Here is a 15308-nt window from a genome sequence, read left to right on the forward strand (position 1 = left end):
CAAAATCAAATTGTATTGTTCACGTGTCTTCAGTTTCAGTTTCTGCATTTGGGATTCCTGACACTAAATGCCCTGGAATCACATTTATTACCTTGACTTCCGAGTTTAAAAAATTTCTCTGGCCAAGCTCATAATTCAACGTACTTGTATATTTTCTCCTTTGAAATGAACTGAAATGCCATTAATCCGTTCAAGTGTTTTTAATGAAGAAAAATACTGTGTAAAAACAAGGAATGTTCAATACCACTGTTTTAGACCGATACCAGTTGGAGTAGGACTGCTGCTCAAAGTACTGATATCCCTAGTACTTTTGATACATAAAATTCCCCCAAAAAACAATGACATGTAATTTAAAAGAAATACCTATACTCCAATATACACTTTTCCTTAAAATTGCATGAAATTAATGGCAATTTTTTATTCTTCCAATTTTTTAATTTGTAGTTCTTGATCATGAAACAGCCACAAGAGGGCGGCTGATACAAGGCGCGAGTACAAATACTTTTAAATAAGGTCAGGTATTGGCACAATACCAATACCTGATATCGGTACTCATACATCCCTAGCATCCCTTTGGGATGTAACAATATCCAAATGTCGCATTCCAATATTATCACAATATGAACCTCACGATACGATAATTATCACGATATTGCGGGGTGGATGGCAATATTAAAAAAGGTCACGATATTGTAAAAAAAAATTGCTCATACTGAAAAAAAAGCACAATATTGTGCTTTTGTACACAACAGCTATGCACATAAACAACATACAATCTCTAATAACACTTCCTTCACATATTGACTCGATTCACAAGCATATTATATTCATCTTCATCTGACGATTAGCGTGGATTTTAAACATAGAAGGGCCAAAACATGCCATAGAAAATTTAACTGCACAAAAAACTAACCACCACAGGGTGCTAGAACTGCACAAATGGAAATCAACTTGACATTTTTAACAGATGTGTTGCTTTTACAGTTTTTCTCCATAGGTTTGGCACATTTCTTGAAACTGAGATGACATTTTCAAAACTGCAAGATTATTTGGCCAAACAGACTTACATTCGTGCACAACCTATCACATCATTAGGAGAAGCACAAATCTATCCCACAACTGCTCACACATGCTTCACTCCAAGTTCCTTTCCCAAACAAAGAGCTGGTATTGTCACAACTGCAAAGATCCTTCTCAATTGCTTTGACTCATCTGCATTCACTTTTTTTTCGCTTTTGCCAAAAGTAACTTGAATGATTTTGCACAACACCATGGATCATCTGCAAAAGCTCATATATCTCCCAAAACAGCTTACCTATGTGTCAAAATCAAATTTCTATGTCATACAAGCAGTCACTGCCCCCAAAATGAATCTTCCCCTTGGCATTCTGTGAGCACTGCAGGTCAAAATCATTAGATGTTTTATCACAACAGCAGAGGTGCCGCTAACAAAATACTTATTATAATAAGGAACTAATCATATATAAAACTGAGGGTAAAAAAATAATTTACAAGAGCAGTTTTCAAAGTTTGCGGTTTGACATACTCCACTCACAGTCAAATAGAGTCAAATTTACTCTACAGAATTTACTGTGCAGTCACTATCGTCACCTCCCCTGTCTTGGTCATCCATATGCTGCTCTTTGTTTGGCCAAAAGTTTTCATTCACGTCACAGCCGATATTTACTCTTGCAATGCTGCGAGGGAAAAAAACGGCATGAATGTCTCAACCATCCTCTTCACTGATCCCCTGTTATATGCTGGACTAATTTTGACAATTGAACCGATGATTTTACATATTATGACTTACACACTGAAATCCTGTTGAGATGTTTTCATTTGGAAAATGTGCTAAATGTGGGCACGTTGTAGGCTAAATGTACACAACCATTTGCACAGATCCACTGAGGCAATTGAGACATTGGCAATTTGATGAAAGCAATGAGAAATGCCATTTAGTTGAGACCAATTGTAAAGTCCTTTTGGAATTTGTCCATGGTATTTTGAAAATGTTATCTCGTTTTCAAAAAATGTGCCAAACCTATAGAGAAAAACTGTAATATCATGACATGACATGACGACGATGATACTGTGGCAGTTTTGATATCGCGATATCACGATATTGCCGTTATCGTTACATCCCTAATCCCTAGTCCGTAGGATTTGTGTGGTGGAGGTGTGCTTAGTGAGGGGCTGCATGATCTGGAGTTGGTTAGTCTGCATCATTTTGCATTTGTGGAATTGACTGCTTGTCTCCCTGAAATTGCATTGACAACTACATCGCTCCTTGCTCAAATGTGGGGGCGTCACAGTACCTTTAATGCCCCATTTTATTTCCTCTTCACTCAAGCATGTCTGAAGCTCGCCTATTCTGCCTCACATAGCAAAGCAAAGCCAAAAACATCAACCAAAAAAACGGCTTGTAACTGGAAAAACATTGGGGCACTCTCAACCTAAACTTAAAAAGGTTTCAAATTTGAACTCCAGTGGCAGAAAATATGTGCCTCATCAGAACTCACGCACCAGTTGCAGTACAGACACGTTTTTTTTCCGCCTTAGCTTGAAGATATTTTAAGTTAAATGTTGGCCTCTCTTATTTTATTTAGTGTGAAAGAATTAAAAAAAACATGATCAAAGTTGTATCTCTCGTCCCTCTCTTGCTCTCCTCTGTACAGACCCAGCGTCCTGAGCATATGTCAAAAGTCCATTACATGAATAACTGTAATCATTCGCAGATGTGATTGCAGCTTGAACTGAGACCTGCATCAGCTCGGATGTTTTGTCGGAGAGAACAGCACTCGATCAATGATGCCCAACATCATAAACATGACAAATGAGGCATGTTGTGTGCCTCTAATGCCGTTCTGTTAATTGTGTACCCAACTATTAACCAGTTTTTACCTTCACGCATGATCGATGGCTTTCAAATAGCAAATCAATCATTTGCCGGATTCTAAATGGTAGCCCACCATCTCTGCACATCACACTCTCTGAGTTGCAGATGTCCTGTGAGTGAGTGCAACCGCGTGATATAACCTTCCAGTTTAAAACAAATAGTTATCATGCAAAGTCAAGTGTGTGACAACACGTCTCATTAATTAGCTATTCGATGCTGGTACGGACCGTCCTCACTGATGCTCAACAACAACATCTAAAACATCACAAATCAGATGCAAGTGTAATATGTGGCCGGCATGAAAATAACTACCACGAAGGCTACTAAAGCACAGTTATTCAGAGTTTACGTTTTCCTGACTTGAAATCAATGCTAGATCATTTTAGGATTTCATGCAGATCTCTGCACGACACTTTGCATACACACAGCAGCTTTGTGTTGGAAAGCTGACGGAAATACAATATATAATACGATATTCGGGTAACTGCCAATAATGTAACCCTGAGTATGCTCTCCAAATGTCCACTTGGGTCTGCGAAATTACTCTACTTAGTTTTAAAATACACTCTCGATGATGTATCAATTTCACCCTCAAAGTGAGCTGGTCGCGTCTTTCGTTTTAATGGATAGGTCATTTGGCACTGAACGTCCATATAAATCTACAATATTAATCTCAAGAGGGTATTTTCTGCTGGCAATCCCTCAACTGTTGATACCTGCTTATTTTGTGTTGACCTAATGTGTTTAGGAATAGCAGGAAGGTGATTGAGGTGTATTAAAACGAGTATGTCTCTTTTTTTCTTCTTTTTTTAGGAATCTCTGCAATGCATTCTGACATGTAAATACATCCCTGATGTGCACAACAAATACTCTCATGTTACACAGCTGTTCAAGTTGTATGGAGGCAGCTTGTTAGAGCAGCGTTTAGCATGTTTGCCTAACAGCTGAGAGGTTCTGGATTTGAATCATCCCTACCTTTGTGGAGTTAGCATGTCCTCCTGTGGCACTACAGCATCCTCTCACTTTCCAAAAACATGCATGTTAAGTTCATTGAACAGTAACTAGTGCATAGGTGTGAATGGTTTGTTTAGATGTCCCTGCAATTGGCTGCCAATCATTCCAAGGCGTATATAAGTATGTTTTTTTTTTCACAAGTGTATAGTAATGCTTTTTAATTTTTATTTTTTATGTTTTTTTAACGCTTGGATGGTTGACAATTTTTTCACAAGTTTTCAACCCTTTTTGTTCTCTAATCTCTGAAGGAAACCCCCTTGAAAATAATATTCAGAAAAACTGAATTTTTTTTTTTGTAGAAAAACAGGAAAATAATTATTTTATAAAACAGGGGAAAATTACTCAGAAAAACTGAAGAAAAAAATTTCTGAAATATTAATTAATTTAAAATATGTTTTTTTAAACAGAAAAAAATATATAAAAAAAACTGGAAAAAACCATCCATCCATCCATCCATCCATTTTCTGTACCGCTTGTCCTCACAAGGGTCGCGGGGGTTGCTGGAGCCTATCCCAGCTGGCTTCGGGCAGTAGGCGGGGTACACCCTGAACTGGTTGCCAGCCAATCGCAGGGCACACAGAGACGAACAACCATTCACACTCACAATCACACCTATGGACAATTTGGAGTGTTCAATTAACCTGCCATGCATGTTTTTGGAATGTGGGAGGAAACCGGAGTACCCGGAGAAAACCCACGCAAGCACGGGGAGAACATGCAAACTCCACCCAGGAAGGCCGAAGCCCGGACTTGATCTCACAACCTTTGCACTGGGAGGCGGTCGTGCTAACCAGTCAGCCACCGTGCCGCCTGGAAAAAATCATTAAAATAGAATACAAAATACTCAAAAAAACACAAATTAGTCAGAAAAAAATTACTTATTTTTGTTTTCAAGTGAATGCAATACGCTTCTGTACTATTTGCTCTGTTGGTCCATTTAGAAATGTATCAATTGAATGACCCAATATGTACAATATATAACCGCATTCATCATTTATAAGTAGCCAAAATAATGATTCTGTTTCTGTTCCTCCTCTTTATGTCAAAATACATCACATTTTATTGTCTTTGCTTCATGTGGTTTAAATGTCATTTAAATGTTAGGGCAGTTTCACATCCCATAGAAGGCCAGCCAGCCTCTAATCGGTAACTAAGCCCGGTCAAACACAGGTCGTAAAGGAACTGTCACACAGAGACCAAAACAATTACACAATACAGCAGAACGTCATGCAGGATTTTTACAGAAGAGAACTGAGGACATAGCCAGTAAGACCTCAGAACCAAGCAGCTACCGGCATCTACTGCTGCTAAACACTACAATAAGGAATCAATGTCTGTCCCGTCAGACCTTGTCAGATGAGGTTCCAGGTACACCAAAAATGTAAGTGGAAAAAAAGTGTGAATCACATCCCAATTTTGTTTTTTCACCACCCACGGAGCCACATCAAGAATATTGATGGTGCAGTGGTTTGTCTTCAAGTTATTTTCCTGATGTTTGGATTTGGATGCACATCATGTTCTTTTCTGTCACTGCTCCCGAATGGTAAAACATCCCACAGATGAGAATTGTGCAGGCGGCGTATTTACTTGAGGGCTCATAAAAGATACCAAATCGGACATGAACTAAAGCTAAAAATTGATTTTGCATTGCATCATAATATAAAAATGAATGGTTCTTAAGCGCAAAATGGCTGCCTGACAGAGATGTGCACACCATAAAACATATATGAGGGATGAGTGCATTTTGCCTGCAGTTAAAACAGATTCATCCTGTAAAAGATGTACCCGTAACCTGTTCCCTTAAAGTGGAAATAGAGCATAGAACCAAAATATATAGTAATAATTATACAAAATACCTGCAACGCTATGTAAAAAAAACAAAAAAACAAGGAAATATGTAGCATGTAAAAGGCACAATGGGATGTTTCCTCTGAATAGGCTATGATGCAATAATGTGAAAGTCAGGCAGAGTTTGGGTTCCCTAGTGACTAAAGTCTCTAACTTTAGTTTTTGCTTACATTTTTACTTTAGCCCAGCCTATTCTCGTGAGAATATAGCGGCATTTTACATTACAAAAATGCACTCTAATTAGTGGGAAAATAACTCAGTAAGCATACTTTGAAAAAAAAAGAAGAACTTTAAATTTTTTGGGTTAAAATATTGTGATCGAATCACAAATAAAATGATGGCAAAATATAATGGACACTGCATTTTTTCATGTGATTTATTTTTCCTCAGTTGCTTCTGTGCTCTTGTTGGATGGAGCCTATCCAAGCTGATTTAAAGCGAGGGGTGTCCACCATTCAAACATACTGTCACTCACATTCTGCCTACAGACAGTTCTGCCTTCAATGTACCTAACATGCATGTTTTTTTATAATGCGGTAAGAGGTTGAAGTACCTGGAGAAAACCCAAGCAAGCACAAGGAAAATGTGTGTGTAAAGTCAACACAGGTAGGCCTATGCCAGAAATAAGAAAATAAACTTCACTGAACACAACCTAATTTAAACGCACATACCGTGCACAGAAGAATCCTTATAAAACTACAGTTGTGAATTTTTAGCGAGTGCAGTCTGACCCTTTTAAAACAATGGGGGGAAAATGTAATGCAAAAAAAATCATTACAAGGTCAAACAGTCATAATTTGTGCTAAATTGTTAACTTTCAAAGTAATGTAAAAAATAACTTAATAAATGTTAATATTGCCCTGCGGTTGGCTGGCAACCATTTCAGGGTGTTCCCCGCCTACTGCCCGAAGACAGCTGGGATAGGCTCCAGCACCCCCCGCGACCATTGTGAGTACAAGCGGTTAAGAAAATGGATGGATGGATGTTAATACGCAGGCATAAAAAGAAATATTTACAATGGATTAAAAAAAAGTCTACACACCCCTGTTTAAATGGCAGGTTTTTGTGATCAAAACAAAAGAGATAAAGATAAATCACTACCTTTCCACCATTAATCTGTCCTATATAACCTGTATATATTTAAAAATAAAAAATAAAAATAAAAAAAGTTTGAGAGAGAGAGAGAGAAGAAACTTATGTTTGAATGTGACTGGTTAATTTTGAACACAGCAACACCCCAAGCTAAAAGAGGGCCCGCACACACAATTACCTTACTCCTCTCTAAATATTTTTTCATTGAATTGTACAGGTCAAAAGTCACATTAATGGTGGAAAAAGTTTTGAAATGATTTATCTTTGTCAAAAAAAAATTACATCACTAGCACCCGACATTTGGACAAGGCTGTGTGTTTAATATCTACTATAGCGACACGTGTAATGCAAAGGGGAGCCTCATCAAAAAAAAGTGCAAGCTTTCATGCTTGCTGAACTGTGCTCTTGTGAGGTACACTGACGCCTCACATCCCAACCTTTTTTCCCCCCAAAAAATGATTCTCCGACTCCTAATAATATGACCTAGCTCAGGAGGCATTCGACCAGAGGCTCCACTGTAGCTGGATCGCAAAAACGATGTGTCAAATTTCTCAGGGAGCAGCTCAGGATGAAGCCAAATTACTACATGGCTGCAAAGCCAACAGCATGACTCCAGGCACACTTGTAATTCATGACTCACAAACGCAGAAGTGACGACAAAGTTGGTCTTACCAGATGTCAGGCACACTTAATTTTCCATGTCATGAAAGGATATGGGTTACACACAACACGAAGACACCAGTTGCGAGGCCGTGTGGTTTGCTTTAAGCAGAAGAAGGCCATGGGGGCCAGGGCTGGGTACGGCTGCTGCTCCTCCTCCTCGGAAACACAGTCTGGATCCCGTATGGGAGCCATGATGCGAACTTCCAGTGTTGGTCCAACATCCACTTCCAGCTCCGCTTCCTGCACTTCGTCCTCCTGCTCAACTTCAGCTTCTCCTCTGTCATCATTCCTCCTCCGACTACTACGGCTACCGGTGCGCTCCATGTGTTCGTCATCACAGAGGCCTCCGGGTTCTACATCATTCTGGTAGGATTTCACTATAGCGAGTCTCACCTCCTCCAAGACCTCCTCCTTCTCCTGCCCCTCCGGGCTATCTGCATACTGAAAGTGCACTCTCCCGTCGCCATCAGTCATGATAGAGCATCAGGCCGAGCCACTCTGAGGGGAGGTCAGAGGAGAGGAAGGTTAGCGAGAGGTGGATATTGGGAGGGGTCGCAGGGACGGGAGATGGACGTGCAAAGATAATCCAAAAACCAGTCAAAGCAACATTTATGCTTTCTTTGAACCTTATATGAAGCTCCCTTACTAAAGACTCATTTCCTCAGGAGAAATATTAAAATTCATGGAGAAAAAAATCCATTTGCATATAAATTAAAGTATATTATACGTACATAATTAACCACAATTGGGTGGCTTCATTTAGGAAGCGTTGTAACTGAAGGTAGCTGGAGCCACAGAATGCCAGTGTGATGCTGTGGAACTAGTGTGATTTCTCTCTCTCTCTCTCTCTCTCTCTCTCTCTCTCTCTCTCTTTTCCTGTTGCTATGTGATGAACAGATGGACTGCTCTGTCTCTAGTCTGGTGGAGCTTTTGGAGCCCACTCCACGCAATGGTGGCCAAGAAATGCGCAAAAAAAGGAGCGAGAGAGAGAGAGAGAGAGAGAGAGAGAGAGAGAGAGAGAGAGAGAGAGAGAGAGAGAATAAAGGAACGCGACTCCTGATGTATTAAGTAAAATGCAATTTTAATTTAAAAAATTGCCAAATAAAAATAAAATACATCGTCAAGCGAAGTACATTTCATCTCACTAGCTGCGTCTTGGCTTTTGTTTAGAGAAACGCGCCTGGCAAGTCGTAATCGTTCCATATAAGGACAATATAAAAATATATTAATCTTCACATAATCACACTCTGCTATCTGTTCAAAAGTCATAAAATAATAATGTCAATCGGTATCAAATAATTAGCCCTCGTGGGGAAGAGGGAGCGTCCATCATCGTTTTGCCATTAAAAGTGCACACGTTGAAACAACACATATAAAACCCTTTTTAGATTGCAGACAAACAGGTATAAAATAAAAGTGTGTTCGAAAATGATACCTTAAGGAGACGGAATAGGAAGTTCCCATAAGCATGATCCGCTACTTTGCTTGTTTCCAGTGCGCCCAGCAACCTGGATCGTGGTTGTGTTCCTCTCTTGGTCCACTAATATCCTACTTCGGCTCTCGCTCGGAGATGGAAGCTCATCTCACAGAAGTTAAGAATCACAAGGCGAAAATGTCTTGCTGTGTTGTTCAATGGAAACATCTATGCGCATCCTTCAATCCGCGCGTCCATCTTCTCGGGTGTGTTGGCGCAGCGTGGAGCGGAGACGCACGCAGACTGCGTGGGCTGCTCGGCTCAGGCTCTGTGGAGGATCTGAGAAGGGAGGGTGGGAGGATCGGGGGGACCTTGCCTGACTCGGGAACCCTGACATGTGACGTTATGTCCGGCTTTGGAGATGTAGTGCAGAGTAAGAGACACGCACGCATGCACAATAAAAGGAAAAGAAAAGAAAAAACCAAACCAGCATGCATGAGCAGCGTGGGCGCACGAAGCAACGCTGGGTGACGTGCGTCTCTATGGAGTCGGCAGATAATTGCAGTGGAATCAAAAATGTATTAGGCTGCAGTGTACTGTTCCTGAGTCAGACAAATTGGAGTTACATGGTCAACGCACAAGTCAAAAATACGTTTTGTCGATACATTCAAATAAGCCTTTACATTATGGCAGTGTATATGTGCACTTCTTCATCCCTATTTGAAAAAGCTCTTGTAACAAAATGAATTGTTTGCCACAGTTTTTTACCCATGACGTAACATCAAGCCTATCAATTTCTTATCTGGATTTATTACCAGTAGTTGCTTGATATTGGAGCACTGGCTGGGAGTCGAACCCTTGCTGTTTGCACAAATGACAGCATACACTAGAAGATCTTAATACAGCTCTCATTAGATTGTGCAAGTGTACCTTTTATTATTCACTCAGTCTATTGTAACAATCTCTTTCAGCACTGCACAATGTTATTGTCATTTATATTCATTATAGTTAGTGAGTGTTGTCCAATTTAAAATCTGTGCTTATTTTTGAGTGTGTTGCATTGATGCAAAAGACTACATATGCATAAAGTTTGACGAGAAGAAAAAAACAAACATATTTTGCTTAACATGTTGTTTACCAAGACTCACATATTACAAAAAGATTTAACAATAGGCCTATAAAATGAATTTAAAAAAATATAGATGCAATTGTGTTTAATTGTAATAAAGGAATTGAATACTATTACCAAAACAGTTGAGGTATTTTTGACGCTCAGCATTTGTGCCTATTAACATCCCTGCTGTCAGAAGCTTGTCTGGCAGCCCCTCCTGGATCAACACTATATCAAGAAGCTGCCAGACACAACATAGTCACAACTACAGCTGCCCACTATACATGAAAATCTAAGCAGCAATCATATACCATAAGTTTGCGAGAGAGAAGACAGACAGACAAACAACTTGACCATTTGCTAAAATGCAGTGGAATGCAACAGTAAGAAAGGAAACATTTATTTAGAATCATAATGATTCTCATGAGCTGAGAAAAAATACAATACCAAGAAATCTGAACTTATATTAGCGAAACACTTCAAATGACTGCTAAGTGCAGTTCAAATTCATCAAAGCCACTGTAGATTGGAATAGCAGTTGAAGTTCAATAGCGGTGAGGTATCCATGTGACTGAAGTTCCTGCTTAAAAACAGTGTGTAAAACATTCTATAAACTGCACATTCGGGTATAATTATATTCAACAGGTCTTTTGACACACAGTGGTACCTCGGGGTTTGAACATAATTCGTTCCTGCGAAGTGTTCAAAGTCCGAATTGTTCAACCTCCGAAAAAAAAATTCCCACAGGAAATCATGTAAATGCAATTAATCCGTTGCCAAGCACGAAAAACAAAGAAAATCCTATTTTAATTTCTATATGTTTTTTACATTTACAGTACAGTACAGTATTTAAACAATAAAAATACATTACCTTACCTGTTGTGGTGTGATGGCATCAGTGGATGATAAATGCTATGTTAATGCTAGCTTTAGTTCAGTGCTGAGTTTGTGTATTTTACATTGGGCATATTGTTAGGGCTACAAAGCGGTCCTTGCGTGCGTTGTTTAACGTCAGGCACGTTGTTGAACAGCTAAGGGAGGTCCTCGTGCCGGTATTTACAGAAGTAGTCTCGGTAGTTACAATGGCGCGATTATCTCCTTCCTAATTCCACTGTGGTTGGTAGCACTGTATGTTTTTCTTTGCTGCCACTGGCGCTGTTGTCTTTCTTTGGGCCCATGGCAAAGAAAATTGTCGTGGAAAAATCTAAATGCACTCGCGAGTATGGGGCACCTCCGGGAGTATTCATGCTCTGACTGGAAATGAGCAGTGCATCGCAACGTGAGCATTCGGCATTGCTCAACTCCGCTCGGCTTTTCTCGGCTACCCGTTTTCGAGGTACGTTCGGCTTAGCTTGCTTTGCTTGGGTGTTTGAACTCCGAAAATTAGTTCAAAGTCCGAGGCATTTTTTACTCAGATTTTTGGGTTAAAGTCCAAATTGTACGAGTGCCGAGACGTTCAAACTCCGAGGTTCCACTGTAGTTTAATAACAAAATGAGTAAGACTTAATAAATGAGAATAATCCGTAGTTGGACTACTTCAACGACACATTTTGGACAATTGCATGCATAGCTGCAATGTCAATAAAAGCCAGTAACACTTACAACTGCAAAGGGGGACCAACTTCATATTTCTTCTGACTTCCTGTCCAGGTGTCCAGATAGATATGACAGACAGCCTTGAGTGACATTGACCTTAACATCCACCTCAACAATAGTGTTCTATTTGTGATCAACAAGATGAGAGCAAACAATGTAAATCAGCTGTGAAAAACGGACAAGAATAGCTTTTATTTGCATTTCTGTGAGTGTGTCTTACCAGTGGAGGATTACAAGAAACCTCAAGACCTCACCAGTGAAAATATGCAATAGAGACAATGAGATTCTGGAACATATGTTCACTAATCCTGGGTCACATAAAATGAACCTGTTCTGTTAAAGCCAATTAAACCAAGCTAATTACTTGTAGCTGTGGAGATGAGACCACCTAGACACATTTTTTGTGGGTTTCCCCAATCTTCTTTTAGTATTAGATTTAGGCCATGCGTCACTCAGTGATTACAAAAATCTCAGGGCCTGCTTGTGGCCCCAGTGAGTCACCTGTCTTGAAGTGGATGCTGCGTCTTGTCGACGAATTGCAATCAGAAGCAGTTTATGGAGGAACATGTTCTGTGTGGGGGTTGCAAGCGCTCATTCTCAGCTGTGCGCAATCGCAAGCGGGGCACTGACAGATGAAACCTTCCTCAAGCACACACCCTCCTAACACCTGTCCAACTCTCCCACCTGTTGGCCTCCGGTCCCCCAGGATTTAACACACATAACAGCCAATCGTGGGCTTTTCCTATGACAGCCATCAGCAACAACCAAATACTTGGCCCCCTAAAAAAAGAGAGAGAGAAGAAAAGAACATCTGGAAGAAACTGTGAGTTTTCGCCCCGAACGCTCCACGCTGAAGGGAAGATACAAACTAAAAGGCGCTGTCAGAGTAAAAAAAAGTCAGGGCTCTTTGTCCTTAACCTTACCAGCAAGCTGAATTCTTCACAAACTCCGGAGAATACATCTTGTACCCTTCCCGCTGATACGTTTGCAACCGACCTTTTTTTAGGTCAGACCAATCAGGCGTTGTTTAGGGCGGGAGGAAACAAAGCCTAAAAACCTAACAGACGAATGGACGCCGCAATTAATTCTGTTCTTGCAGAATAACTCACCGTTTCCTTGTTGAATGTTGAACAGTGAGAGGCGCTTTGTGCATTTTTATCTGGTAAAGATGTTCGTGCCCCAGAGACCGACGACTAAACATTTCCATCCGTTGCCTTAATTGGTCAAAGCAAACGTACAAAGTATTGTACAGCAAGTCCCTCCTTTCCCGAACGGATCGGTCGAGTGAAGTCCCAGATTGATAATGTGAAGAAGTCCCTGGAGTGAGTCGCAATGATCAATCTGGCTCGTGAGGTTACTTTGCATTCATCTGGGCGTTGGTGGATCATGCATGATGTAGGAAAAGCTTTAGAATGACCCTTTTGAATGGTACAAGGCAACTTTACGTCAGCAGACACACATTCAAAACAGTAAGATTCCAGAGTACCCATACACATTGTTACCATCACATGCTTTTCAAGTTAAGGCACGATATATCATTGCTTTAACATTTTACTGTGGTTAGCTTTTTTTAAAGAATATTTGGAAACAACATCTGTGAGTTGTGCTTAAAAGTATTAGCGGTTAACTTATTTCTATAAACTTGTTTGACCACTAAGAATGTTGCCTAACAGTTCAAGGTTTTATGAGTTTAACCCTGGAAACCTTTATGTCTATTTATATTGTTTGCGATGGGAACATTTCTTTTTCAAAATAGCCACCATCCTGAAACAGATTGTTTTCAACCTTCTAAGTTCCATTGTATTGTATGTGAATTTACATTGTGTTTGGGGGCAGTTTTCTGTCTTTCAAGAAAGTGGGTGTGGCTTGCCAGGCTAGGAAAATCTTGACGGTGAATGTTGTTGTTTCCCCTCGTAAGTATACCTACACAAAACATCTTTGGATGTTTTTTTTTTTTTTTTTTGTAATGCCAGGATATCTGAAATATATTGAAAAGGATCATTTAAAAACGAGAGTGCGCTGCTATCCAAATAATGCATTCAATCATTCCATAAGAGGGGAAATAGTCACCTAGATGAGAAAATATCTCTTGACAGTCTTTAATTCCTGGTACGTTTTGCCACCCATCAAAATGAAGTGGAATAGGCCTGTGCATCTCACATGTAATCAATACTTCTCTGTCAGCCTTCTCGCTTGCACGCTATGTCCCAACCACTTCCCCATCCCCCAACATCCCATCATCCAGTATCCGCCCTTCCACTTGGACTCCCACGCTTTTTATCATCCCGCCTTGCTTTTCCCATTTCCATGTCTCATCTGTGACCATCACGGGTGCCTACTAAATAGGATGACTGAAGGCAGCGGAGAAAGAAGAAACCCTGTGAAAAGGTTCACAGTTCAAAGGATAAAAACTGGGACGCACAATGTCACTTCCATTTTACACTTTACACTTTACATTTTAATGATGTCTGGCTGCAGTGCCATGCAATCAAGTGATGAATAATCTAATAATGGTGGAGCAAAAGCAAAAAAGGGCCTGAACACACGCACACATAAACAAAAAGGAGAATGTCAGCAAAATCCTATCCAAACAAGCTTGCTTTGTGATCCTCGCACAAGGATGAAAGATGGTGACGACAAACCACACGGCTCTTCAGGAATAACGCTTGAGATGCACATCATTTTGATGGACTGCTATATTTTACTCAATACGCCCTCCCATCCTCCCACACCTCTTCCTCAGGGGGAGCTAGACTTCCCATTAGGTTTTCTGACGTATTGGAGGAGGGGGAGATTTGGCATGCATTAGTTCAGAGGGTTCCCCTCCAACAGCAGCACAGGCATTTTCAGTATATGCAGTACATGTGTGCAAAGGTGACGTTTGTATGCACAGAGCCACTGAAATATGCATTCCTTGAATGCATTATTGAGCTCAAGGAAAAGTACACTGAGATAGATGCCAAAGTGAAAGAGTGCAATAAAAGTAAGAGAGGGGGAGCAGGGCTCTTCAATTCCGTCTTTTCCGCCCCTCTTTCTAGCAACATAGCAATGTAATCATTCTAATTAGGGAGAGGGGGAAATATCTTTGCAATCATAAACACAACAGGAAAAGAGGAAGCAGTTACATAATCCCAAACGTTTACACACAGTATGGAACGGCATCATGTACAGCATTTGAAGGCAATCTGTGCCAGGCAGTAGCTTTGCCTTACATGTTGACATGTACATTACACATGAATGTACAACTGATACACTTTTAAAAAGTATACACACCCCAATTTAAAAGCCAGCTTTTGTGATGTAAAAAAATGAAACCAGACATATTGTTTCAAAACTTTACCACCATCAATGTGACATGACGTATAACTTGGAGTATAAACTCAATTGAAAAAAATATATTAATAAAATAATGTGGTTGCACAAGTGTGCACACCCTCAAAACTGCGACGTGTTTTTTAACCAATCCCATTCAAACGTTAAATTAACAAACACCTGTCACCAAGTGCTTCTGATTAGGGCTTGGCGATATGGCCCAAAATTCATATCATGGTATAAACTGCATCTCTTCATATCTTCACGTTAGCGGTATATATCACGGTATAGAATTAAGTGGGTTTTTTTTTTATAATTTGCTTACTGGTTTACATAGTCCTTTATAAAAGCTATATGGATTA

The 15308-nt window shown here is 40.1% G+C and overlaps 1 protein-coding gene across 2 annotated transcripts in view; it reads right to left on the minus strand.

Annotated features, from left to right (window-relative positions):
- cacna1ha (calcium channel, voltage-dependent, T type, alpha 1H subunit a) overlaps positions 1-9353 on the minus strand; it is a 97217-nt gene extending 87864 nt beyond the window's left edge. For both annotated transcript variants that reach the window (XM_086061354.1, XM_086061279.1), the window contains exons 1-2: positions 8949-9353; positions 7566-8011 (exon numbers count right to left, since the gene is read on the minus strand). In XM_086061354.1, coding sequence (XP_085917480.1) covers positions 7566-7987 — 422 coding nt within the window. In that variant the 5' untranslated portion in view covers positions 7988-8011; positions 8949-9353. The remainder of the gene's footprint in view (positions 1-7565; positions 8012-8948) is intronic.
- Positions 9354-15308: the final 5955 nt, after the last annotated feature.

Source organism: Leptonotus elevatus, chromosome 1, assembly GCF_054856555.1.
Source record: "Leptonotus elevatus isolate MCC_2025b chromosome 1, RoL_Lele_1.0, whole genome shotgun sequence".
Taxonomy (NCBI): Eukaryota; Metazoa; Chordata; class Actinopteri; order Syngnathiformes; family Syngnathidae; genus Leptonotus; species Leptonotus elevatus.